General features: G+C 38.0%; 1 protein-coding gene across 34 annotated transcripts in view; it reads right to left on the reverse strand.

The window, feature by feature from the left end:
* The window catches only part of Map2 (microtubule associated protein 2), a 280,850-nt gene that overhangs the window by 40,347 nt on the left and 214,552 nt on the right, over nucleotides 1-25,951 (reverse strand). For 32 of the 34 annotated variants that reach the window (XM_076550219.1, XM_076550221.1, XM_076550225.1 and 29 more), the window contains 2 exons: nucleotides 9,008-9,121; nucleotides 6,921-6,998 (listed from right to left, as the gene is read on the reverse strand). In XM_076550219.1, coding sequence (XP_076406334.1) covers nucleotides 6,921-6,998; nucleotides 9,008-9,121 — 192 coding nt within the window. Of the gene's footprint in view, nucleotides 1-6,920; nucleotides 6,999-9,007; nucleotides 9,122-23,226; nucleotides 23,444-25,951 lie in introns of those variants that run through there. The other 2 variants (XM_076550220.1, XM_042260205.2) reach the window with 2 other exon arrangements.

Consider the following 25,951-nt stretch of genomic DNA (forward strand, 5'->3'; position numbering starts at 1 on the left):
TCCTGGCTGCCTTGGAAATGTCCGTCCTTGTGTCTTTCCCATGACATAGTGTCTTACAGGAAAAGGAGCTCTTCTGCACACAGCAAGTCACCATCCTCACCAGAAAATACTCCTGTCTAAGCAGAATAGTTTAGCTACACATTCTTCTTCACAAAAATCCCTAGTTAAAATCTGAGGTTAATAGCAGCCCATGAATTTCACTCTCATGATAGTCAACATGGCACATAGGTGACTCAGCTTTATGGGATGGAGGCTCCGACTCTCAGTCTTCATTTCCCCCCAGCTCTGCTGAGGTGAGCTGAGAACAGCCCCCTAAGAACTCCCCACCATTTCACATTTCTTGATGTGGAGTCATAAATTCATCCCATAACATCTATTCGCTTCTAAGTGGGTTCTTTTTTTTTTTTTTAAGAACACGCATATGAATACAGTTGTAAAAAGGTGACTTCCATTTAAGGCTGGCCCTAAGAATAGTCCACATCTAAGGAGGAAAACAATTATGAGGCTCATCTTCTTCAGTTTAGGTAAATAGTATGTTCTCACTGAATCATTTATTGACAAAGAACAAAAAGGTGCCATACTTCAATTGAATTATTTCTTGTCCCTTTTTCTTCTCCTTTCCCACCCCATAGGAAATAATATATATATAAAAAAGTATAAAAAGGAATGGTCATTTGTTTGCTGTAACAAATTTCATATAAATTTTGAGGCATTTCAGTGGGAAACTCCTTACGTAGGGACTTCGCTGTCATGTGGACAAAACAAGCTCGTGCCCATCCCCCGCCCACACGAAAGCACACGGAACGTGATGCATGGTGGACAGAGCTGCAGGTGGGGAGGAGGAGCAGAAGAAGGCACGATGCTCCTGTTCACCTTTCTGCTGGCCCACGTGGGCCTCTGCGCTCTGGGCTGGGACACTGGGGAGCACACCAGTCCACTCTGAGCGGAACAAAGGATGCTCATAGTACTCCTCATCCGAACTGTAAGGCTCATCATCAGGCACAGACACCGAGATGGAGGGGGCCAGAAGCCTGCGCCTCTCCCTGCCGGTGGCAGGTTCATGGCTGGGGAACCTGTGGAGGGGACCCACTTGGTCCTCAGCCCCTGCATCTACAGACAGACACACAGGAAGAAACTGCAGGGAGAACTGGACAAGACCGACGTGAGATCAGACAGACGAGACAGACGGCTGCAGGAGGACATGAAGGGTCACCAAAGCAGCACAGCAGGATGGGAGGGGCTGAGACGAACGGGGGCTGATGGAGGATGGAGGCAGAGGATGGTGCATGCTTTTCTGGGTACTTAATTTAAACTACTCTTTAGGAAATTTTGCTATTGATCTAAAAGAATAAAAAAAAATCGACACCCATGCTGCGAAATGGAAATTATCTGTGCATTCTTCTCCAGGAATTCAGAATAACCAAAGAAATATTGGAACAGAAACAAAACGTCACAAAACAAATGCATTCTTTCAAAGAAATTCCAATTAGAAATTAAGAAAGAGAAACGTTGTCAGGGTACCATGTCTGTTCAATGACTGGGAAAAAAAAGGCTCCTGTTTGAAACTGTGATTATCCAATCATGTACAAATACTTAACATTTTGGTTAATTTAAGTTTTAGATAATGATTTCAACCAGCAAGTAATACAGTTCCTTAGTTCCCATGGTAGATTAGTCTGCTTAGGACCGCCTGGACTCTCCTATGAGTCAATGAGCTTTAGGAACCTTTAGGATGTGCCCTATTTGAATTTTGATGTGGTCACTGTCTCTCAGAATTCTGTTCAGGTTACCCAAGTAATCACTAATCACAATTACTTATATCTAGACCTCAGTTAAAGTTTGTCACCCTCAACGACAGAAACAACACCTGTAATATCTCTCTGTGCAGTATTAACCTTTCAGCTTTCAGACGTTAAACAACCAGTATTCTAGCCTTATTTTTCAAACACACTGTAATGTAAAGACCGTAACTTTTTTTTTCAAGTACTGCCAACTGGAAATAAATTTGCAAACATGATTAAAAATAACACTCGGTGGAGAGAATGCTTTTAACCCTTCAGCATATTAGTTATTAGTCAGCACACTGGTTATTGATAGTCCCATGGAGGTTATTCCTGGTTGGGTACACAGAAATTTCTCATAATAATGGTAGTTATTATACTCTGGGAAATAATCCCCAAATGATGTCTGTTGTTCTTAGTAGTAGCTGAGGAGACAAGCTGTTCAGGATCTGTTCTGCAGCAGAGACTAGATGCAGGGGCTGAGGACCAAGTGGGTCCCCTCCACAGGTTTTTGGTTTGTCCTCGTCAGTCACATGTTCCCCAGTGACTCTCCGACTTCTCATGCATGCAAATGACGAATAAAATGTCTAACTTGCTCAGCCGATTTCACAGACTGTCAAGTAAGTAAAAATGCTTTTTGGTTACCACCCACTAGGGGTGGGTAAGTAATTAAAAATAAATATATAAACATAAATAAATAAGGAATGGAGTATGTATTTGGGAGAAGTTTTATAAAAATCCATATAAGAATAGTAGCTTGTAAAAGAACTCCTGTCTGAAGGTAATTGACTTTCACAGTCCTAGATTAAAAACCCTGAGGACATAGCTTTAGGGAAGTATGGAATTCTGTGTTAGAAGACTCATATTTAGATATAAATTCTACCTGACTCATTTATCCAATTGTAAACAATGATATCCCTGACAAAAACATGTAAATATCTTTGCGGGTTGCTGGATGAAGTTAATGATAAGACATTTATAAAACTGCCAAGCATAATGTGTGACCATACAAAATAGCCTGTTTAAGTGTGTGTGTGTGTGTGTGTGTGTGTGTGTGTGTGTGTGTGTGTGTGTGTGTGCGCTGCCTACAGGTGCGATGCACGCTATCATATGCATGTGATATGATATTCAGAGGACCACTTGGCTCTTTCCTTCTACAGTTTTGTTCCTGGGGATCAGACTCAGGTTGTCAGGCTTGGGGGCAAGTGCCCTTTACCAGATTAACCATTGTATTGACCCAGTGTATGACTACATGTATGTTTGCATGTGGTATTCCATATATATGCTCAGTTTCAAGTTTTCTTCTTTACCTTAATTTGACATTTGAATTTGGAGTTGAGAAACTTAGGGAAAATGTGAATTCATTTTATGAATTCATGGCTTAAGGTAACAATTGAATGCATTTATCCACTACTATAAGTAAACATGCTTTGGGAACTATTTTTGTCACAAAATAATCTGCTTCATTTAACAATGTGACATATAAAAGGATATGATGACTTTGTGAATCTTGGCCTTTTTACATAGCCCTTTTGCATAACTACAGACTTCAGGAATGAAATTTAGCTGGTTTTGACTGAGGAATATTTTTCTTTTAGTTTGCTTTTATTTAAACTTCCTATTAATATATTTAAAATTTCATATTGGGCAAAAGGAAGACTTGTCATTCCAAACTCAGCCTTGGTTGGTCAGACCTTTTTGGAACAAATTTGCAGTCACATTTATGAGAATCTAGCTCTCATGGGATATCAAGGACTAATTATTGTGAATCATGACACACAGCAGAAGGCAGCTGACCCCACTTCCAGTATTCCCCATTATCTTTCTTCACTATGCAAGCTTTGATCAAAGATTCCTCAGTTTCCAGGTGGTTACTGCCACCCCCAAATGACATGGAGATGAACTACTTTCAGAGAACAATAACTATGTGGCTGTCTCTCTGACACTGGAAAAATAACACCCGGAATTCTGGATGAATCTAACAAGACAGGAGAAACCCTGGTTCAGAGTATTCTACTGTTCTTGCACGGACTTCCATGTTCTAACTGCTCAGTCCAAATGACAAGTGTTATGGCTAGACCAAGGAAGAATCAGAGGTAGTGCGGAAACATTCTAATAGAGCCCTCGATAACAGTGCCGTGGTTTTCTTCCTAGGTGAGCTACTTATAATTTTTGTTAACTTTTTCCCAATAAAACCTCTTCTAGATATTTCCCCATTTAAGGACACATTCTGGGATATGCTAATATTAGTTTAATTAAAATAAATGGACTTTTTTTTTATTTTTCAAGACATGGTTTCTCCATATAGTTTTGGTGCCTGTCCTGGATCTTGCTCTGTAGACCAGGCTGGCCTCGAACTCAGAGATCTGCCTGGCTGTGCCTCCTGAGTGCTGGGACTAAAGGCATGCGCCACCACAGCCTGGCTATATATGGATGTTTTTAAAGTGATGACTGTCAAATTATTTTCAATGGAAACTTTCCCTTTAGGAAAGAACACTTTTAAAAAATGTCTCAAGAAGTAAGAGTCCGCAGAATCGCCCATTTACACAACTTGAAATCAAGCGTTCTCTTCTATTTGTATATTTGTATGTTGTGGTTGTCACTGTGCCCTCAAAGCTGCTGGGAGAGTTTGTGTCCTGGGGGAAAAAGAATCTCCCAGACAAAGCAATGGAGCCCACCTGTTCCCTCTCCCAGCTGACCTGCTGTCAGTAATACTCCAGGCTGGGTCTTTAGTAACTCATTGAAAATTTGATTAAGAAACTGAATACATCTTTTTTTTTTCTTGTAGCTCTCAGTGGCTTTTTTATTTTAAATATTTTTTTAAAAGTCTGTTATTTGTTGAACATTAATTTTATTGGGGTTTTAGATATAACTAATACAACTTTGATTTGATCACATCTTTCATGCATTAAAGATGAGATTATCATGTGCCATTTAAATGAATAATGTAGCATTTATAAAATATACACATATATCTTTTCATATAACTAAAATATGGTGGTCTATTGTTAGATCTTTATGTACCTTAATATCTCTTTTGAAAAAAAAAAGGAAAACACAAAGTAAGGTTTGAAAATAACTATGAATTGTTTGCAATGAGAAGTGAGCTAGTGTCTTCCCTGAATATACTGGACCAATGTGGGGAAGGTGATTCTTTACAGGATAGTGAATCCATGTCTTATTTATTCATATTTTCACTGTGTGCATTGTGTTTTCTGTAAGGAAGAGACCAGCTGGGTCTCCAGATAGATGAGAGGAATCTAATTCCTTTTCTGCTACAATTTCCATTGAGTAAGAGGAGTCAATAACCGGACGTCAAGCAGACTTTTGGAGTGGGCCAGCTCTGTCAACATCATAGCCCTTTCTGGGTTAATAGGGTTCTGGGGCACTCTAATGGTTTTAAGTGGGAGCTCAGAAACACTTTCAATGACCTGAGAGCAGTACAATTGTCGTACACAGCTTCCTACTGCATCCAGCAGGAAATGAATGACATCTAGGCCCTTGGCTCCTGCTAGTTCCTACACTCTATTTCCTTAATCTTTTCCCTCTTCCTCCCTACCTGGCAGCCATGGTTCCTTGCCTTAGAATACAGCATTTTTTCATCTATCTGTATGCGTTTATGCATCTTGTTTCCTCTGCCTCACATTTTCCATCTGTGATCTATCAATATTTCCCTTTTATTTTGGAACTAGCAATACAATGAAAGAAGGATCCCCTTGCTGTTCTGTCTGGAGGCTTTGGTCTTTATCCTTCCCGGAGGTAACACACTTAAATTATTTGTAAGCCTATTTATGCCATTCTTGTTCACTAAGCAGTTTGCCCTTTGAAAGCATGGATAATGTTTTGTTCTCAAGCATTTGCTCAGAATTTGAAGTTTGTGGGGCCCTGTAGGTGCTCAGTAAATATGGTACAGATGACTGGAAAAGCGTAAGGCAAAAAAGAGAATCTTTCAGATGTATAAATGATATTGTACACCACATTTAAGAAGATTAACCAACAGACAATCGCTGTTGCACATTAATTACAGTTGCAAATTTTTTTCATTGAATAATTTTGCTTGTTTAATGTTATTTCAGGTATCAGATTAGGAGGGGGATAGTTTAATTAACAAACAGCTTGTTGCGAAGAAAAGGCACTGCTTATAAATCTGTGACTAAAAAAATTGCCTCAGAGCTAACAGTATGCAGTTGAGTAGTTTAGCTTTCTATATTTAGGAAATATTGAAATGAATCAGATTATGAATTATCACATGATAAATATTTAATGATGATGTTATTTATCTTTGACATAGCAAATGAACTCTGAAGTGACAATAAAAGGAAATGGAGGAGAAAAGGAACACAATGGCCTTTGTGTGTTGAAACTGAAAACAAACTGCTGCTGTTCCTCTTACACAGATCAGCTAGCCTTTATGTATATGCTGAGTCCTGGGACTGAGTCTCTGCTGAAGCAGTGTAATCAAGTGTCTCTCATCTCACATTCTGAATGAATGTTCTTCAAAGCATCCCTCTGTTTTGTCAATGAGAACTGAAATGCTGATGTGGTGTTCTGTGTGGAGCTAGTGCATAAAAGTATTCATGGATACATAGCAGTAGGTCTCAGCGGGGAAGTAGCCATGGTCTTCCAGTTCACTGCTCTCAGTCTGTTCATTCATTAGCTTCCTGGTCTATTCATTAATATTTTTTTTGAGATTTTGCTTTGGGGCAGACTCTGGGGAAGTTCTTGGCAATATAACCATGAGTAAAATATATCATTTCTGGCACTTCCATGAGAAAGTTCTGACTACTACTGTCATGGGGATTATATTTGTTATTTCTTTTCAGTCATAAGAAGACCATATCATTTCTGTCCAACATCTCCACATTAAGTTAACTGTTTATAGTTATTCTAGCATCTTGAACACACAGTTTTCTTCACATAGTCATATTTTCCATTTTTGTAATACTTACCATATCCTTATACTTCTGATTGTACATAGAAACTGATTCTATTTTCATTCATGGGCTTATTTTCTTCTTGACTATCTGAAATAACACCATCCCTGATCTACATTACCTGGCACTGGTGTTCCTGGCTGTGGACTGGAGTTTATTATTTACCCTTTTGGATGGGCCCAACCCGATAAGGTCAAGACCTTACCTTCCTCCACAGCAACTGTTTGTTCTGAGCCTGGCGATGGTGGTGGGGAAGGTGGCAGATGAGCTGTTTCTTCAGCTGCTACAGGTCAAAAATGAAGACACGAGACAGAACAGTTAATTCTATCAGCCCAGTGGCTCTCCCATCGGCAAACAGACTCCTATCAAACTCTTATCTTTCACCTGATTTACCTGTTGACAACTTAGAAGATTAACATTTCATATTTTTCAAAATCATTTTCTCCATTAAAAACAAGTGAGAAACCAATGAAACAATTCTGTTGCGTTTGTTTAAAAAAAAAAAACAAAACCCAAGTTGAACTTGTAAAGTTAATAATGTGTTTAATTTAGCCCTGAGATACTACATTAAAACATAACTAGACCAGCATTTTGGTTGGGATTAGAACTGTTTAATTAAAAACAACAAAAATTTGAATGTTCTGCTGGGTCTAGAAACAAAAATTATCTGGATCATTCATAGTCATATTGTTTGGCAAACATCTGAAATGAAACTTCACCTCCAGTTTAAGGTTAAGTCTTCTGTATCTTTCCCTTTCAGGAAGGAAAAGTAAAGGCAGCACAGCCTATAGTGGCCACCAGGCAAGCTCTAGCCACCTAGTGGGAGCTGGGCCACCTTCTGGCTTTGGCATCACAGTGAGGGAGTATGTTGGGAAAGGCTCTGAGCCTTTTCTGAAGTCCTCCTGGACACTTACCTTCCTTATGACCTTCCCACACAGGGAAGGAACTTCAAAGGAAACAGTTCCCACTTGATGCCAGTGGCTAAACAGATTTCATAGATTCTATGAACTGAAGCTTCCTAACACAATGGCACCTTCGAGGTGGCTTTGTGACAACAGATGTTTAGTTCCCTGACTCTTTGGGATTTGTGGCACATATGATTTCAAATTTTATTTTTATTTCAGAGAAAATTAAGAATGGGAATGAATGATAGATTAAAGGTTAATGTCTTAAATTAGGGTTCCCCCCATTTCTGTTTATGAGAAAGATAGTCCTTGATAATCAAAACACTCAGAATGACACATATTGACTGTACTCTAAACTCTTAATCTGGGAAAGGAAAATATTCTTATTCTTTATTTTTAGGAGACATGTCAAGGACCCTTAATCAAGAAAACAAATCTTAAGGATACACTGAGCTATAAAATAGGGAAATGTTTTTAGGATTTAGAAGCCATGCCTTTTGGCAGGTTGTGCATATGTATGTATGAAATAGAAAAACTGAATCCTAGAAAGCCTCCTTCCATTTATACATATATATCTATCTATCTACTTATCCAACTCTCTATGATCTGCCCATTCTCCATTTATCTAGCTATAATTTGTATATATATATATATATATATATATATATATATATATATATATGTATCAGTCTATCCACTCATCTATGTACCTATCATTTAGCTATGTATATCACTTATCTATGTATCTGTAATTTATCTTTGTATCTATTACCTGTATCTATGTATTTGTATATCAAAATATATATCTATATTGAAGTGCTGGATCAACCTTTCTCTCTGTGCTGGGCAGCAAGCCTTTGGCTGAGTGCCTTCCTCAGTAATTATGTGTTGCAGTCTTCTGTGGCACCGAAGGGCGTTTATGACCATGGGAAAAGGCAAGGCTATTGAAGTGCTCTTAGATGGATGAGCTATGTGGTCAATTCTCAAATCACAAGGTCAGTCTTTTCTATGTGATTCAAGCCACTGATGATTCTAACAAAGCTCTGGTTACTGGTTTTGTGTACTTGAACCCATAAGGAGAGAGAGTCATCTATAACTGAAGTGTCAGTTCACTTTCTTCATGGGCATGGAGTCATAAATCCTGATTTAATAAACAAAATGGGTCACCATGTCTAACAAAAAGCATATTACCCTAAAGCCTATCAAAACAACCCAGTGAACTCACCGAGGGGTGCAAAATAGGTCCTCCTGCTTCTAACAGAGGTGATAAGTGAATGCCACATGCACAAAGTATGTACAAAGTAGAATGAATCTGTTGAACATGTAGACTTTATGCTGTGACAAGGGGCAGCAAATGCTTGCCCTGACCTAGGCTCTTCTTATTTACCTAAAGGCAGAGCTGCAGGCTGGTCTTTGTGCTGGGTTTCCTTCTCTTGTTCACCTTTCAGGACTGCTACAGCTTCAGCCGTGACTACTTGAACTATTCTTGCAGACACCTCCTCTGCAAATAAACAATAACAGAAGAACACATAATGACCAGAAGTCAACCAAATAGCTTCAAGAATTGTCAACAGCATTTAAAAAGAATAATTTCAGGATTTGGGATTTCTCAGATACATTAATTGTTCAGTGCAAGTCTAACATTTACAAGTCGTTCATTGAGAATGCTTCTTCTAGTATTCCAGTGTGGTACAAAAAAATTGGGAGTGGCCGGGCGGTGGTGGCGCACGCCTTTAATCCCAGCACTCGGGAGGCAGAGGCAGGCGGGTCTTTGTGAGTTCGAGGCCAGCCTGGGCTACCAAGTGAGCTCTAGGAAAGGCAAAAAGCTACACAGAGAAACCCTGTCTCGAAAAACCAAAAAAAAAAAAAATAAAAAAAAAAATTGGGAGTAAAAAAGAGGTAGACAGAGTAGACATTGGGACAGCATGAACCTTGTCTTATAGATCATTCCTGAATCTTCTTTTTAGCACTGATGTAATATTTAGTATCCTCCAGCAGCATTTAGAACACCCCACAGGGAACTGTACTGAGACACATGTGACTATCTACTTGGTAAACCATCACAGTCCTGGGTGTTTTTTTTTTGACACGCACACAATTCTTGAAGCCTTCCTCACCGACTTTTTTTCTAGACTGGATACTTAATACGATTTGATTTTTTTTGGCGAAAGGGTAGAAAATGAACATAAAAGTTTTTGTTCCTATTATTTGTATAAATTAGAAACAATCCATACTTCACACTATCATTGCCAACTTTAAAAATGCACAATTACTTCATATACTTTGTAAGAATTTGACATGTTTCAGAAGAGTATCATTTAAATTGGAGTCATAAGTACTTGAGCATTAATTAACTTTCTATAGTTTACAACTTTTTATATGAGGTAAAGCTCTTTTTATTTGGAAAACAATATTTAAAAAGCACAATTATCATTAGCTTATGGGACAAAATTATAACTGAGCTTTGCTATAATATTTCAGTCTTTTGTGTAGGACTGCATGTTGGTATCAACTGAGAATTAGTTTAACTGTTTATAACAAAATAGAACTTGATAATACAGAATGGATTCATACATAATAGCTAAAATAACATTGTAGGCATTTTATAAAGGGGTTTTAAAACAGTCTCAGTAGAGACAAGTGAGGAGAAAACTGAAGGCATGCCTCTGGTCCATGCAGTCACATTCATCCCACACAAAACGCACTGTATACACATTATCATGTTTCATTGGTGAGCAGTAATTTAGTTTCTGTTTATTTTGGAAGAGAAATCATAAGAAATTTGAATTTCTTTTGTTTTTGTTTGAGGCAAAACTCATTTAGAAATGTGCTTTTGGTTTCCATTTGAATGTAATCTATGAACGAGGTGACTTGTTTTATGTACATTTTAAGCATAATTGTCAGAAAATAATTTTAACATGATCTTGGAAGTCTCAGTAAACTTCTATTTTTTTTAAAGAATTTATCAGGAGCTGGAGAAGTAGTTCAGTGATACCGTGTTTGTTTCGCATGCATAAGACCTTGGGTTCAACTCCCAGCACCCATTTTTGATTTTAAAAATTCTATTTTAAAGATACTCTGATAGTATATTAGGAAGTTAAGTTCATATTGGTTTACCTAATGTCTTCTAGTTGTTTGGAATAATAACATTATTAAATCTTTTCAAATAGAAAATAATATACCTTCTATTCAAAATTTCAGTGTACTTGGAAATACATGGCCATGAACAGGAGCTCTGGGGGCTTCATTTGGCCCAGTGAACTTGCAGTCTTCCTTGAAAGCAGCAAAGGAATTTATCAACAGGATATCAACAGTAGTGTTCCCTACAGAGTAAGAGATGGCTTATTTCCCCAGGAGAAATGTAATCAGAGCTCTCCTGGGTGGATTCTGCATCTCCTCTGACTGACTCATGGGATAGGAGCAAATTCACTCAGGGTTTGGGTAAGTTCACAGATAATTAAGAATAAATGTACCAAAGAAACACAAATGACCAAGTATGAGTTATAAAAAAATCAAACTAATAAAAATAAAATTATAAAAACTATGACTCTTGTCATATATATACACCTATTATTTTCATATATTTAATCATGTATGATAGTTTTCATTCATTCTTAAATATATATCTATTGCTTCCATCCATCTATCCTGCCCATCTATCCACTTACCCACCCATCCACCCATCATATTTTTACCTATTTAGGGGGTAACTATCCTTTAGGGTAAGTTATTAAGGAATTATTAAGGTCTTTAGTTCAGAGAAATATGGGTTTGTACTGAAGAATTTTGACCTTCTAGTTATTTTATCCTAACAAATTCATTCAAACTCACTGTGCTTTTAAGTTTCACTCACAAAATGGAACAAGTAATAGCACTTGGGATCTCAGCTAGGTAATTACATTATTATATAAGAGCACACCAAGAATTTGAAGGGAAAGGAGGATGTCCAGACAGTTCTAACCACCTCCATATCTAACTAACGACCATGATAGTGGTTTCTGAGGGACCAGCCCCTCTAGGCTATCTCTTGATATCATAACTCATTGTTGTTAATATTTGTGAGTATAATGATGATCAGAAGAAGTATTTTTCAAAGACAAAATTCTGAAGGAAGAAAACACTGTCTTTTTTTTTCTTTTTAAATTTTCTGGTCTCAAACCTGACTGCATAAATATTGGGTCCTATCTACTCGGGATTCCTATCATCAAGTCCCAACTCTGGACTGCCATCTAGATGGAGCTCCAAAGAGCTTGGTAGCTTTAAAGCTCCCTAGGACAATTAACAGCAGGAAATCTCCTCCTATAGGTAAGAGAGTAAAAGATATTTAATTTTTTCTTTGCTTATTTTCTCCACTTTCTCTTTTTCTTTTTCAATACATATGCAAATTTACGACTAGAAATTGGCTGTTGAGATGATTAAAAATAATGTATTATACATAAATTGCATAGTTATCACACACAATTAAAAGGTAATATTGACATCTATAGTTGAAAGGATAATACTGCTTATTGCAAGTAGCTATTTGGAAATATTATTTATCTTGTGAACTTCAAAACTTGGAGAAGCAAAGGTTTTTTTAGCTTATGGCATAAGTTGCATTAGTCAGGGAGCATACATGGTATTTCTTTTTTCTCTTTTGTGAATGTTAGGACTTCAGCCGATTAACATCAGCTTAGCATTGGAGAAGTTGCTAGTAGTTGACTAGTGTCTGAATGTTAAACTTGTGATAGTCTTTATTTTATCACTAATGTCAATATAACAATGAATTTCTACAATTAATGAAAATAGCTTGGCTGTAAAGTCAGGTCACAGGTAAGAAAGGTTTATAAGGAAAACTTGCATAACAAAACGATAACTCAGAAATAACTCAAGTAGATCTGATTACAAACTATTTAGAAGGAAACATGAAAGGTAACTTCTCTGAATCTAATTTATCTCATTACTTCTTACAAAGATGTAAAGCTGTTGATTATTGGATAGTATAAGAGTACATGACATGGGGGCTGGAGAGATGGCTCAGTGGTTAAGAGTACCGACTGCTCTTCCAGAGGTCCTGAGTTCAATTCCCAGCAACCACATGGTGGCTCACAACCATCTGTAATGAGATCTGGCGCCCTCTTCTGTATACATAATAAATAAATAAATTAAAAAAAAAAAAGAATACGTGACATAAAGATACAGTACAAAGAACACAGAGATGGGTAATGTATCACCACTTAGGAAAACATTTGGAATACCTCCTAGCTTCAATGCTGGGCACTGTTTGCCAGACACTTTTTCAGGCTTTTGTCCCTTACAAAAGGTGTCTAAGTTAGCCTTGCACCGCTGTTCTACAGTACAGCTCAGAATTTATAGCTGCTCCAGCCCCTTGCTTTCCTCCAGCAGATCATTCACACTACACCTTCCCTAGGACCTTTTTGTTCTCAGTCTTCATCATGGCAGAATTTTAAAGGCAGGTCCAGGATCCATACACAGTACCTCTTCAGACTGTGGTTTCTGTGATATTAACTTACTAAATCCCAGTTGATTAGCAAAATTGATGGACTTGACAGTCTTTCAAGAGCTCTGAAAATTCTAAGCTGCTTCTTGAGCAAAGATGTAACATTGATGGTAGCCCCAATAATTGCTGAATGTGCAGCCTGTGGATTTGGATCAGGACCAGCTGTGCCTCCTTAAACCTGCAATGGTTCACCAGTTGGACGGTGAGCACAAAATGCAAGCAAATCGGCATATGCCAGGGCACATATTTTTGTTGATTTTTTGCAGCTTGTTAAAAGTGAACCAAGACGCAATGACAGTAAATTCAACCATATGGCTGTAAAAACCACTAAATGTTTCTGCTTTGAAGCATCGTGGGTACAATAATGGTGTGTTAAAAGAAATGACAAATCAGTCTACCGTACACTTGGTGAAAAAAGGAAAACAAAACAATTTAAGACAGAATGCTCCTGTCAAGAAGGTTCTTCTCAGTAGGGTACAAAATGGTTGCCTAGGAAACCAATGTTAATTGCTGCTGCTGCTGGAATCCAGTCAACAAGGAAAGCACTGTGTAGTTCGAAGTGCTCTGCTGAACAAACACCCTCCATAAATTCATGAAGAAGGGGTGGGGGGAAGGAAAATTCCTTGCTTCTTGCTTAATTTGGAGAGTAAATGGCTCCTATGAAAGTATTTCCTTGAATCAGCTGGTGATGAAAGCATTTAAAGAGCAGATTGTCGGAGGGTTTTGTTTGTTTGTCCCCCTGGCATCTTTGCATTAATTAAGGAGGCCAGCATTGGCATACCCCACCCTTCAGACTTCTACTGACACACAGCATCACAATAGGCAATGTTGCAATTACACATCTTTGCTCAGCAGCCCTTTCTCCTGAACATTTCTTCTGAAGATATACTGATTGAAACAAGGCTCCACCTTATTTAAGGGGGCAAATACATTGTAAGTAGAGTCAATTGATGAAGACAAAGACATTTAAGAGAAGAAATCACAGTTGTATAGAGCTCAGTTTTGTTTGTTGTTTGTTTGTTTTCTGGAAGGGAGTTTATTTTGTGTCTGTTTCAGACAATGTAGGAATGCTTAGCCATTACTGGGAAATACAAAGATAAGATGTGGCAACCCTGCACACATTGTTTTTGAAGTCCGAGTAATCTTATGGAAGGACACGTTTTGTTTTTCTTCTTTCTTCTTTTCCATTAGTGGCCACGGATTTTTGACTGATTCTTCTATAAACCTCCCTTTGAAACAATTTCATGTATGTGTGTATTTCTAAGTGTGGGTATGTGCAAGTGATGGCCGGTGTGGGTGGAGGCCAGAGGTTTGGATCTCGTGGAGCTGGAATTAGAGTCAGTTGTGAGCCATCTGATTAGATGCTGGGAACTGAGCTCAGGTCTTCTGTAAGAACAGGAACATCACACTCTTAATTACTACGCCATTGCTCTATCCCTCTCCACTCTCTTTTCTTTCTAACTCAAATGTGTTCAAATCCATAGTCTTACCCAGATTATACCTTGGCCTACTCAAACAAATTCTTTAGAGATTTAATTGGACTGCCCTTATTTTCAAATTTGGTTAAGGAGAAAGGTGTAGCAAGCTAAGGTAAGTATCAGTGAGATAAGACTACAATGTAAGGATGATCAAGTATTGAGACAAAAGTAATTAGACAAGCATAGATCAGAAACAAACTACTGGGAAATTCTATTTCTAAATTTAGTATCCCAGATGGACATAGAGGGGGAAAATATTTAAGCAAAAGACACATAGTTAAGTGAATATGTTCCCAATCTAGCTTTATACTTACAATTTCTGGTTTAAGGTTTGGGAGTGATTTCTGGTATTGCTATATGTATACACACACTTGCTGCTACTTGTAGCTCATATAACAGAAGGGTGATAAAACAGAAAAGTCAAGTATAATATTTCACTTATCTAAATTAATTGGGTAAACATAAATTTAATGAAAAACTTGCTTCCTGAAAATTTTAAACTGTTCCAATCTTAACACATTAAATATAATCATTTTGGCATAAGGGGATTGATAATGCCAAACGAGAGATTTAAACATTCTATGTTACATCTTATTAAAAGTGCACTATTTTTTGCAGACTTTTGAAAACTTGTAGTGTCTTCTCTGCTAGGACTTGAAACACATTACACTATCAAATGATTAGAATATAAAACAATGTGAATATAAATTATTGGTAAAACAATGAGAGCTCGAACAACTCTACTCTTAAAAAGAATAACTGTGGAATACACAAAACATACACACGTGTGCCTGTGCATGCCTGTCTGTGTGTGTCCGCACTGAAATATACATGAGTTTCTCCCTGCTTTTAAGGTTTAATCTCTGTTTGGATTTCATGAGAGACTTGGGCATCAGGAGTGAATGTAAGGTTTCACATGATGAAAGTATTGTTTCTGCCGCAACAAAAAGTAGAAATGCCTGAGGGCAATGACATGATAAGAAAATGGGAACATAATACAGATATTTCAAAAGGAGCCATTGGGATGAGATTTTTGAAATATAAATTCCTTTAACATCAGAAATAGTCTTCACTACTTACCTAAACATAGCTTTTTCTATTGTAACCAGTGTCATAATATGATTTAAACTATTAAACAAGTCAGTGAACACTTGTTTCCTTTTTCTTGCTTGTCTTCAGCATAACTTGATCAAGTTTCGGGAGATCTTACATAATTTAAGAATCCCTTCACAGTTAAATTACTTTGTTCACATATATCATAGAGTACACTCAGTCACCATACAGGAAAGACAACATGATTTCTGCATAAGGACAGTTTGATTAAATGTTCAGTCCTAACACATTTCTGAGAATGAATTTGCAATTCTCAGCAGCAATCAGCTTTGCCTCATAAACTACAAACTAAGTAATTGATTGTCCATATTCTAACCACATATTTTATTTTAGACCCAGTAATTGTATAAAATGCTGTTCACATGTATTTTCTTTGTACCAGCACTGAAAGGGACTTGATTATATGCTACTTATAGTAGTAATTCTTTATATTTTCCAAATTATAATGGCACGTATACATAGAATCGTTGTTCACAATCTTGGAAAGTACAGTGAAATTATGAGAATTGAAACACCTATAGTAAAAGAAACACGAGAAGAGAAGTATACATGTAAGCAAACCCCCTATTATTAATAATATAGTTAAATAAAAGTTCAGCCACAGCACAGCATAGGTGGATGTCTTCATTGGAAACTTCCAAACAAGCACAACTGTTGAACATTAAACAGATTCCGCTGGGACCAACCAATTAGTAGCAAAAATGGAACGACTTTCCAAGAGCATAATTTTAAGTAGAAAAAGAAATGCAAAGCGCAATATTGCCTTTGCAACTGATATAATCATGAAAATAAAAGAAAAGCATTTGATGATTTCTAAAAATTTTTATGTCCAAAAAATCTAAAGTAATGATTAATTTTGTTCTGGACTCATGCAAGCAAGTATTCCTTCACGTGTAAGATACAAAAGGTTCATTATGAAAGATATGTAAGACACAAGCAGTAGAAAATAAGAAAAAAATCTGTACAAACTTACAAATGACATTAAATATATCCAGGGCACCTATCCAAATTAAAATTTTACATAGATGACTTTGCTTCAATATTGTTTACTTTTCTCAATCTCTATTAATATTCAGGTATTTCCATCTCTAATACTACATTTATCTCTTAAATTGGAGTCCAGCAGAAAGAGAATGGTGCATGCCCTTTGATGGCGTGGTAGAGTGAAATATACAAGATAGGATGCCATGTGGGAGGGGGTGCTGTGGGGAAAGGTGAGCAGGCTTTGCAAGAGGGAAGTGGGTGAGTAGCCTATGTATGGGCTTGTGACCACAGACAACTTGAGGACACTAAGGAAACAGAATTGAGAATGCTATCAGAAGAGTGCTCAACGCATGCTTGATTTATTTCTGAACTTTGCTTTGGGCAGTGGGAAGATGAGGCTATAGCTTACATTACACTCTATAACCACAGATAGCGCTTGATTTAGTAAGGCAATCAGAAGTCTGAGAAGTCTGTGAAAGAGGTTTATGGAGCTTCCTGAGGATATGGAAACTCAGATTTCCTATGATATCCCACAACCTTCATAGGAAAATATCATTGAACCGATTTCTGTTTCTAAGAGCATATCTAAGATTGCCCGGCTTCTCTTACTTGTTTTCATCCCACTTGCACTGAAGAACCACTGATCCGCAGTATCTACAGCCACCTCTCACCCCTCAAGAGTGTTTGATGTGAATTGGTAGTGTGGGTTCCCTTTCCTAAGGAAGAAAAGGTAAAGCAAAACACTCCCAAGAACCCAAGAGCCTCAAGAATCCACTTCTGCTCCTTTATTTTTCTTCAGTTTTTTTCATATATAATTGGGAAACGTAACATGAAACGAGGCAGAATGACTTGGCTCAACAAAAGTCATGGAAAGAGAGGTTTTTAATATAGTACTATACTAACTAGTGTCTTATCTGAAAATCTGTAGACCATAATGGAAGGATTATCTTGATGTAATTAAGAATATCTCAGTGTTATAATAAAATAGAAATTCTAAGATATTTCATCATAATTGTTTTATCATAATTATTTTCCATCAGATCTGGTGAAGAGGGCGACCCTGTGCTTCTGTGGGGCTTCTACTTGCCCTTCTGTTACACCAGAGAGCAGAGGCCTCAGAACGTTTTCTCCCAGTGAAGAAATGGTCAACATTTTCTCATTGTAATATACAATGGAGCATACATTTTCACATCAAAATACCAAATTCATATTTGTGAACTGATCCTGGTTACAAAATGTGAATTCACAATTAACAACAAGACAGGAAATCTATGACACAACAGCTAAGATCTTGAGCATAATCCCAAATGTACTCGGATCAGATGTACAAGTTAAATGAGAATTGTAAGTACTGAATATTCTCTTACAATCCGCTGACATGTCATTGAATGAAGGCAACGGGTAACTGATATCTCAACTAAAAATGACCTCACCTTCCTAAACTATGCTTTCCATAGTGGCTACATTTGGGGTTGCAAACATAATCATTTATTTCCTATTGAAATAAGGACTTAGAAAAGTTAGGCAAGAAATGAAGAAATGGCCTGACGACAATATCTAACATGCTTTATAATCCTGAGTCAACATAGTGCTTTGCTTTTTTAGGAAAAGGTCAATTTTCACAACTCATTGGTGTGTATCTACAGTCCTCATGTCAAACAAACAAAAAAGGGATTGGGGAGAAAGAAAAGATAAGCCAGTTTTTACATATTACCATGTGTGCTGTCTTTTAGAAAAGCACCACAAACAGCAACTGCAGTCTAGTGGGATTATTTTTCAGCCCTGGGGATGAAACCCAGGGTCTCACACATCCAGGCAGTGAGACTACACTGAGCTACATTCCAACCCCTATTTCACTCTTTGCAATGTTTCAAATCTTTGCTTTTCAAGTTCGTAATAACCAATAACCTTTTGTTAAAGGGAGATGACAAGTTCAGGCATTCAAATGAAACATGATCCAAGGAGAAAACACATTCAATTATTTGACCTTCTGTGCTGCTTATAAAGGAAACAGGTATTATTTACAGCTCAACCTATTATCTAAAAAGAAAAGAATGCATCACAGGAAGCCCACCTTTAAACAACAAGACAAAATAAATACATCCAATTGAAAACACACACACACACACACACACACACACACACACACACACACGCATTTTCCTAGGACAAGGATGTAGCTCACAGTAGAGGGCTTGCTTATAAGAACAAGGCCCTAGGCTCAATGCTCATCTCTGTCTACAGCAAAATTTCTTTTTCCTATAGTCAGTGTATAATTTTCACATTTCAATATACAAGTACTGATTACTATCTAAACCCTTACCATTTGAAAAGTCATTTCATGGACTCAGAGATGAAACAGAGGAAATGAGACATCAATCATAGTCTACTCAGATGATTTTCAAAATTAGGGTATTATCTTTCCAAGCTAGTATTACTGTACTCCTCTAAATGAGTACAATTAAGCCTATGATGGAGAACATACAATATGCTTCAAGGCTCATGCTGTCCTTTAATCAAGATTGAGATTTGCAGTGTTCTTGACACAGAAGGGCAAATCAATCTTTACCTTACAACCGGAGGATCAAATAGAACATACATGTCTGTGTTCCCATCTCAAGCTATTTTGGGGACATTTTCCAATCGGCTAAGGTTACATTGGGCTCAGTTTTGTAAGAATGAAAAGAGAGAATTACTGGGCATCTGTATGATTCTTATCTGTTAGATTTTTTATGTCTCTCAGAAGTTTAGTGCTATGGATATCGCTCTATATAAATAAAGCACTGATTGGCCAGTGACCAGGCAGGAACTACAGGCAGGACAAGGGGAGAGGAGAATGGAGGAAGGAGGAAGGAAAGAGAAAACCGCCTGGAGCCGCTGCCGCCAGGACAAGGAAGATGTAAAGTATCAGTAAGCCACGAGCCACGTGTCAAAGTAAAGATTAATAGAAATGGGCTAAATATAAGAGTAAGAGCTAGACAATGATAGGCCTGAGCTAATGGCCAAGCAGTTTGAATAATGTAAGCGTCTGTGTGTTTATTTTATAAGTGGGCTCCAGGACTGGTGGTACTTGGCAGTGGGAGCTGGAGAGAAATTCTCCAGCAACAAATGGCACCCAACATGGGGCATAAACCCACGACCCTGAGATTAAGAGTCTCATGCTCTACCAAGATGCCCCAACTTTACGAGAGAACTTTGGATGACTGTCCAGGCTGTCAGCTGTCTCTGTCTACCCTGCAAGACTTCTGAAAGTTGCTTGCATCCTTCTCCCATTTCTCAGGTAGTATTATATCCTTCTGAGGTCTTTGATGTGGTTAAAGACTAGATACTTACAATTTTCCTTAGTTATGATAAAAGATAAGTTAGATATAAAACCTTAAACTCACAAATATAAGATAGATAAGATATCTTCTTTAATATTGTAACTGTAATTCTTACTCAATAATTGTTTTGTTATATGTAATTTTACTATGTTTAAGTTAAAACCTTCCTTTTTGAAAAAGAAAAAAAGGGGAAGTGCTGTGGATATCGCTCTATATAAATAAAGCACTGATTGGCCAGTGACCAGGCAGGAAGTATAGGCAGGACAAGGGGAGAGGAGAATTGAGGAAGGAGGAAGGAAAGAGAAAAACGCCTGGAGCCACCGCCACCAGGACAAGGAAGATGTAAAGTACCAGTAAGCCACAAGCCACATGACAAAGTACAGATTAATAGAAATGGGCTAAATATAAGAGTAAGAGCTAGACAATGATAGGCCTGAGCTAATGGCCAAGCAGTTTAAATAATGTAAGCATCTGCATGTTTATTTTATAATTGGGCTCCAGGACTGGCGGGACTTGGCTGCGGGAGCTGGAGAGAAATTCTCCAGCAACAGTTTGTTGATCTTAACTTTTCATATTATTTCCGATTCGGCAGTTATCAAGCAAATGTCTCTGATTAGATGTGCTATGTGCTTTTGTTATCCCCAACCATCCAACTCTCACCCCTACTTTTACAGAAAGTCACTTCTGGCAACATTTTCCCCACTGAAATGGGGAAATTACTTTCTATGGCAACCAGCTCTCTCACCTTGACAATGACTCCAGCTTCATCTCATTGATTCTCAATTTATTCTTTCATTCCCAATATATTGTTCTGATTCAGTCTTTCTCACAAATGCATTACTAACACTGCAGTATCCTTTTTGTAGCACAATTTTGTCTATGTGATTTCCATTCTTAACTCCATACATGGGTTCTCAATCTCTTTCTGTGTTAATTAAAATATTTACTAGAATCTACACCAGGAAATAAATAGAGTAATGTATGCCAAAGGAAGAAAGAAAAGCAGAGTACAAGTTCAAAGCATTTACAGTCTTGGTATAAAAACTAGTTTAATAAATAACCTCAGTAGATGGACACCTGAATGGATGCTCTTAGAAACATATAACCATAGTCCCTGCAGGTGTTTAGGAAAGCTAAACCAGAGATTGAGATCACAGCAGCTCTCTGCCTTTGCTGGTAGAATTCTGAGAACCCTTCCCAAATGATTTCCCAATTATGTCACACAATACTGCTCTTAAAGAAACCATCACAGATTGGCTTGGTACCATAAAACTGTGATACGAAAATAGGTTTTTATTTCATTCAGAGGACTGATCATTCGGACTGCAGAAGCCCATAAAGAAAGGCGTTACTCATTTGCCAGTACAGTCCTGATCCATGCTTCCAATTTAGACTCAAGTCTAGTGTTCAGGATGCTGTAGTATAGATGATTTGTCCTGGAATTGTTTCTTCCTCTTTATCTACCTAAGTATAATGCTTATTGAAATTCTGAATATTCTTGCAATAAATTTTGAACACAGACATTTTAGTTTCATATTCTGGTAGATACCTAGCATTTACATAGCTGTTAAAAGATGAAGGAGAGCCCAAGGCCTACCCCTTTTTCTCTCTGCTCAGCAGCTTGGCTAGGTTAGAACTGTATTTTTTATGAGTGTAGCTGAACGGTGTGACTCATTTTCTGAGAGCTGCTGCATGGTGAGCTGGTAGCATGTGGTTTGGCCTTTTCTCCCGGGATTCACAATGCCTGGTCAGAGAAGACTGAAAGTACCAGGGCTGCTCATCTGCTCTTGACGTGAATTTCCATACTCCTCTGCGAGCAGGTGCAGATGCTCTCTGTAACCTGCTAAGGAGCAGTGAAGCATGAAGGTACCGGGAGGAAGGGAGGAGGGCTCGACACACCAAAGCAGAAAATCAGTGTATCTGAGTAGCTTGTGGGAAAAAAGAGGCGTGTTGACTGCAAAGTATTCCCCATCTACTCAGTAACCTTCCGACGGCCACAGAAGCAAACTGAAAGCCCAGATACTTGTCATCCAGTGCCAAATACATCTGATAAAAGCCAGTAATATTGTCAAAGTATCTATATACTTATGGATGCATGGATATATAAATATATATTACTATACAACTCAAATAACACATTATTGCTCGATGATTCATAAATTCTCAGGATATCTGGAAAAATTGTTAAAAATTACCGCCACATTTCTTCCTCTCCCAATCCCTCCCTCCCTCTCTTTCTTTCTCCTTTTTTGTTTTGTGAGGAGAGAATAGAATACTTACAAACACAGGGGACATCAAAAGTTCCTTCATAATATTAATCAATTCAAAGGCTTACTACAGTCTAGGAATGAATCTCCAAAGAGTCACTTCCATTACTTATTATTTTCCCGTATTCATTTTAAATGAAAAAGATCTTATGAACTGCTGAGAATTTTTTTCTAAATCGAGATTTTTTTTTTTTAGCCCTCAGGTTGAAAAGCAATGAACGAAATCACAATGATTAAATACAACAGCAAGTTAGAAAGGAGAAACCATGGCAAGATTCTAGAAAATACAGACTAGGAGAAAGTTTGAAAAACAAAATATAATTAAGTTATACTTACATTTAATTCATTCAATGTGTGTGTGTGTGTGTGTGTGTGTGTGTGTGTGTGTGTGTGTGTGTGTATGTGTGTGTGAATGTGTGTGTATGTGTGTGGTGTTTGTGTGTATATAGAGATTTGCTCATCACAACTCAAAAGTCTGTAGGCATTTAAAATTCCAAGAAAGAAAATAACACTTCAATTTGCTGAGTCATTGGGTTTAATCGAAGCGGTCTTGAGAAATTGATTTTTCCTAATATTTTGACTCAGAATCACTGGCCTAAGACAATGTCATCTCACTCTCACTTTGACTGAGAAGCAACAATGATGTGACAACCACCATCCAACCGGATATTTAAATGACAAACTTTATCCAGCGCTCAGCCTTTCCTCTATTTTGTAAGGCATAGAAAGCTCTAGCTGGGATTACCTGGTACACAGAAGCCCATTCCTTCCCAAGAGCAAGAGTCACATTCTTTATGACACTGTCCATGTAAGCTGGACCTGATAGGTTCAGACCTAGTAGGCACCAACACCACAAGCCACATAGTATGACAGAAATGAACACCCACACCCACTTCATCTGCTAGAGACCACACAGGACAAAGCAAACAACAGATACAAACCTCGTGGAACTGCCTTAATTTAAAAAAATCCATCTCTCTCTCTCTCATTCTTTCTAGCCCAAATGCCTAACCTTCATGAGGAAAACACTGAAAAGATCCCCATTTTCTGGTTTTGTCCACCGGTGCCGCCAGGCCCGACGCTTTGCAGTGAGGCTGTGTGTTTTCCTGCAGATCCACCCTTGAATGCTAAGTAACTGCTCTGCACACGCCTCTCTCTGCGGAGCTCAGGGAAATGGCAGCCAGAGCAATGAGTGGTTGGCATGGCAACAAGAAGAAGAAGAAAATCTGCAACCTTTTGTATTGTTAGGCCTGCTTGTTTATTTGCCTCAGGGGCTGATGCGGAGAGCTTTAGTCATTTTGCTGGAGAAAGGGCCCTGCACTATTTTGCTCTGCATACATTAATAAAGTATGCGCAATAGATCGTATTTTAAGGAGGGTCTCAATTTAGAAATGGAGGCATGGAAGACAGAAGGATAACAAAAAGCAGTTTTCATTTTTCTAAGGTTGAAAAGGACGAACAGAGAGAAGGTTCAAGCTATCTGCTGTTTTCATATGAGTGATGACAACCTCGCCCTCATAGCCCCATCCTGTGCTTTCCAGCTCCACTATGTGATCTTTGCAACAATAAATGTATGTGTCTGGGTCCGGGTCTGTGTGTCACGGGGCTGCTTGAGCTATGGGGATGTTAAAGTGTAGAGAAGGCTCTACTGTCTCCTGGGTGGTGGTGGTGGGGGGGCAGATCTAGAAATATAGACATGCTAGGGAGAAAAAAGGCATTGTAGGGAATGGTTAGGAGTAAGGTAAAGAAATGCCCTTTAGTTTTTATATTTACCCCAAGTGATATCCAAAAAAGAACCACTTCATATCAGGACTTGTTTTGTCCAACCATCATGCCTGAGGCCTGTTGAAGTCACCAAAGGCTGCTTGTGAACACTTGCATATTCTGACATCTATAAATATCTTTTTTCCCCCCTCTGCCTCCCTTCTTTCTCCACCCAGGAGGAAACTGAGAATCACGCTATGATTTTATGCCATGCTCCAGGAGTGTGAATGTGAGTTCTGTAACAGAAATGTGCACTTTGCCTGCCATGGATGGGGCCTGATGCAGAGGGGCAGTAGAGGAGTTGTCTTCTACTAGACAAGAAGCCTGGACCAGGTAGCAAATACTTTCAGGGGTTGACTACACCCGAGGAGTGTTAGATAGGAAAGCTCATCTTCTAGATTCCTTCCAAATAACTGTTGTATTATTTGAAAGTATGGCAAGGGAATGGCCAAATTCCATTAATGTTTTCCAATAAAAGACAAATGGTGAAATTTACAAGATTAATTCTGAGACCCCCCCCCCCAAATTAACTCTATTCTAAAGAAATCTTAAAAGCTTTGACAGTCAGTAGCCTGCTTAGAAAGTAAATAAATGATAAAGCAGACACACAAAATTTACACAGTCTTTTCTTGGGGAATGGACAACTCAGAATGAAAGCAAGTTGCCCAAGGCTCCTGGTCATTGGGTTCTCAGTTCAACACCCTCATCTTCTAAATGAGCATCTCTGAATAACTCTTTTAATCAGACTGTGTCCTGATTTCCTCATTTGTAAATGGACACACTAATGATAGATATCTTTGTGGACATCCCAAAATGATAGAATGTGATCAAAGCCATGATGGTATGCAAACTGAAGAGTCATGTTGAAACCTGTGATGCAAGGCTGTGGAAATATACAATTTTCCAAGCTGTGGTTCTAAGTACACAGTTGTCCTTTGGTGTCTTTGAGTGGGGTGATGGCTGAAGGACCCCTCTAACATCAAGTTCTGTTCTTCAAGTCCTTACATAAAATGCCATGTTTGCATAAAGCCTCTGCAATCCTCCTATATGCCATCTCTAGACTGTGAATATTACTGGTTACCGTGTATAAATTCTACGTTAATAATTGATATTCCGCATTGTGTAAGGAACAATGACTTGCAGGAAAACACACTGTTATCCTGTCCTAACACCATTTCTTTCTGATTCATTTAATTCACAGTTGGCTCTGTCCATGGATGTCAATAAGGATAAGGAGAGCAGGCTCCAGTTTTTCAAACTACCCTTGGGGAATGAAAAGGAGCCAGAGTCTTTTCTATCCCTGGATAGATAATGGTATTCAGAGCAAGGTGAGGAATGCAGAATTAATACTTTGTGGATATGGCTGTTACAACCAGAAAACATTATATCAAAATGATTTCATAAATAGACTCAGTAAGGGTAAGATTCAATACCATAGATAACAAGACATCAAATGAAGTGACAATCAGTTATATTGCCAAATCATGAGCACACTAACTATGGAAACTGTCTCCACATCCTTAAAGCATCACTTGAAAGGTAGCTTTTAAAACTTCCACTTCCTACAATGATGTCCTGATGAAATTTTATAGACTTTTAGATACAAAGATTTATAGATTTTATAGATACAAATCAACTCTTTTCTGTATTTTTGCAAGTAACCTCATGCAGTTTTAATATAGATTCTAATGTAACTTTGAGCCTTGCTCCTGGATAAGAAATTTATAGGTGAGGTGTCTAGTTGTCACTCAGATTTGGAACTCTATGGGGACCAAGATGTATTTCTCTTGCTTTCTTCAACAAAGTGTTAAAGAAAGGAATGGATTATTATACACCATTTTTTCTTCTCAATTATACTTTGGAAAACAATTTAAAAAGAAAAAAATACTACCCTTTGGTTAG

The sequence above is a fragment of the Peromyscus maniculatus genome, chromosome 13 (assembly GCF_049852395.1).
Source record: "Peromyscus maniculatus bairdii isolate BWxNUB_F1_BW_parent chromosome 13, HU_Pman_BW_mat_3.1, whole genome shotgun sequence".
Lineage (NCBI taxonomy): Eukaryota > Metazoa > Chordata > Mammalia > Rodentia > Cricetidae > Peromyscus > Peromyscus maniculatus.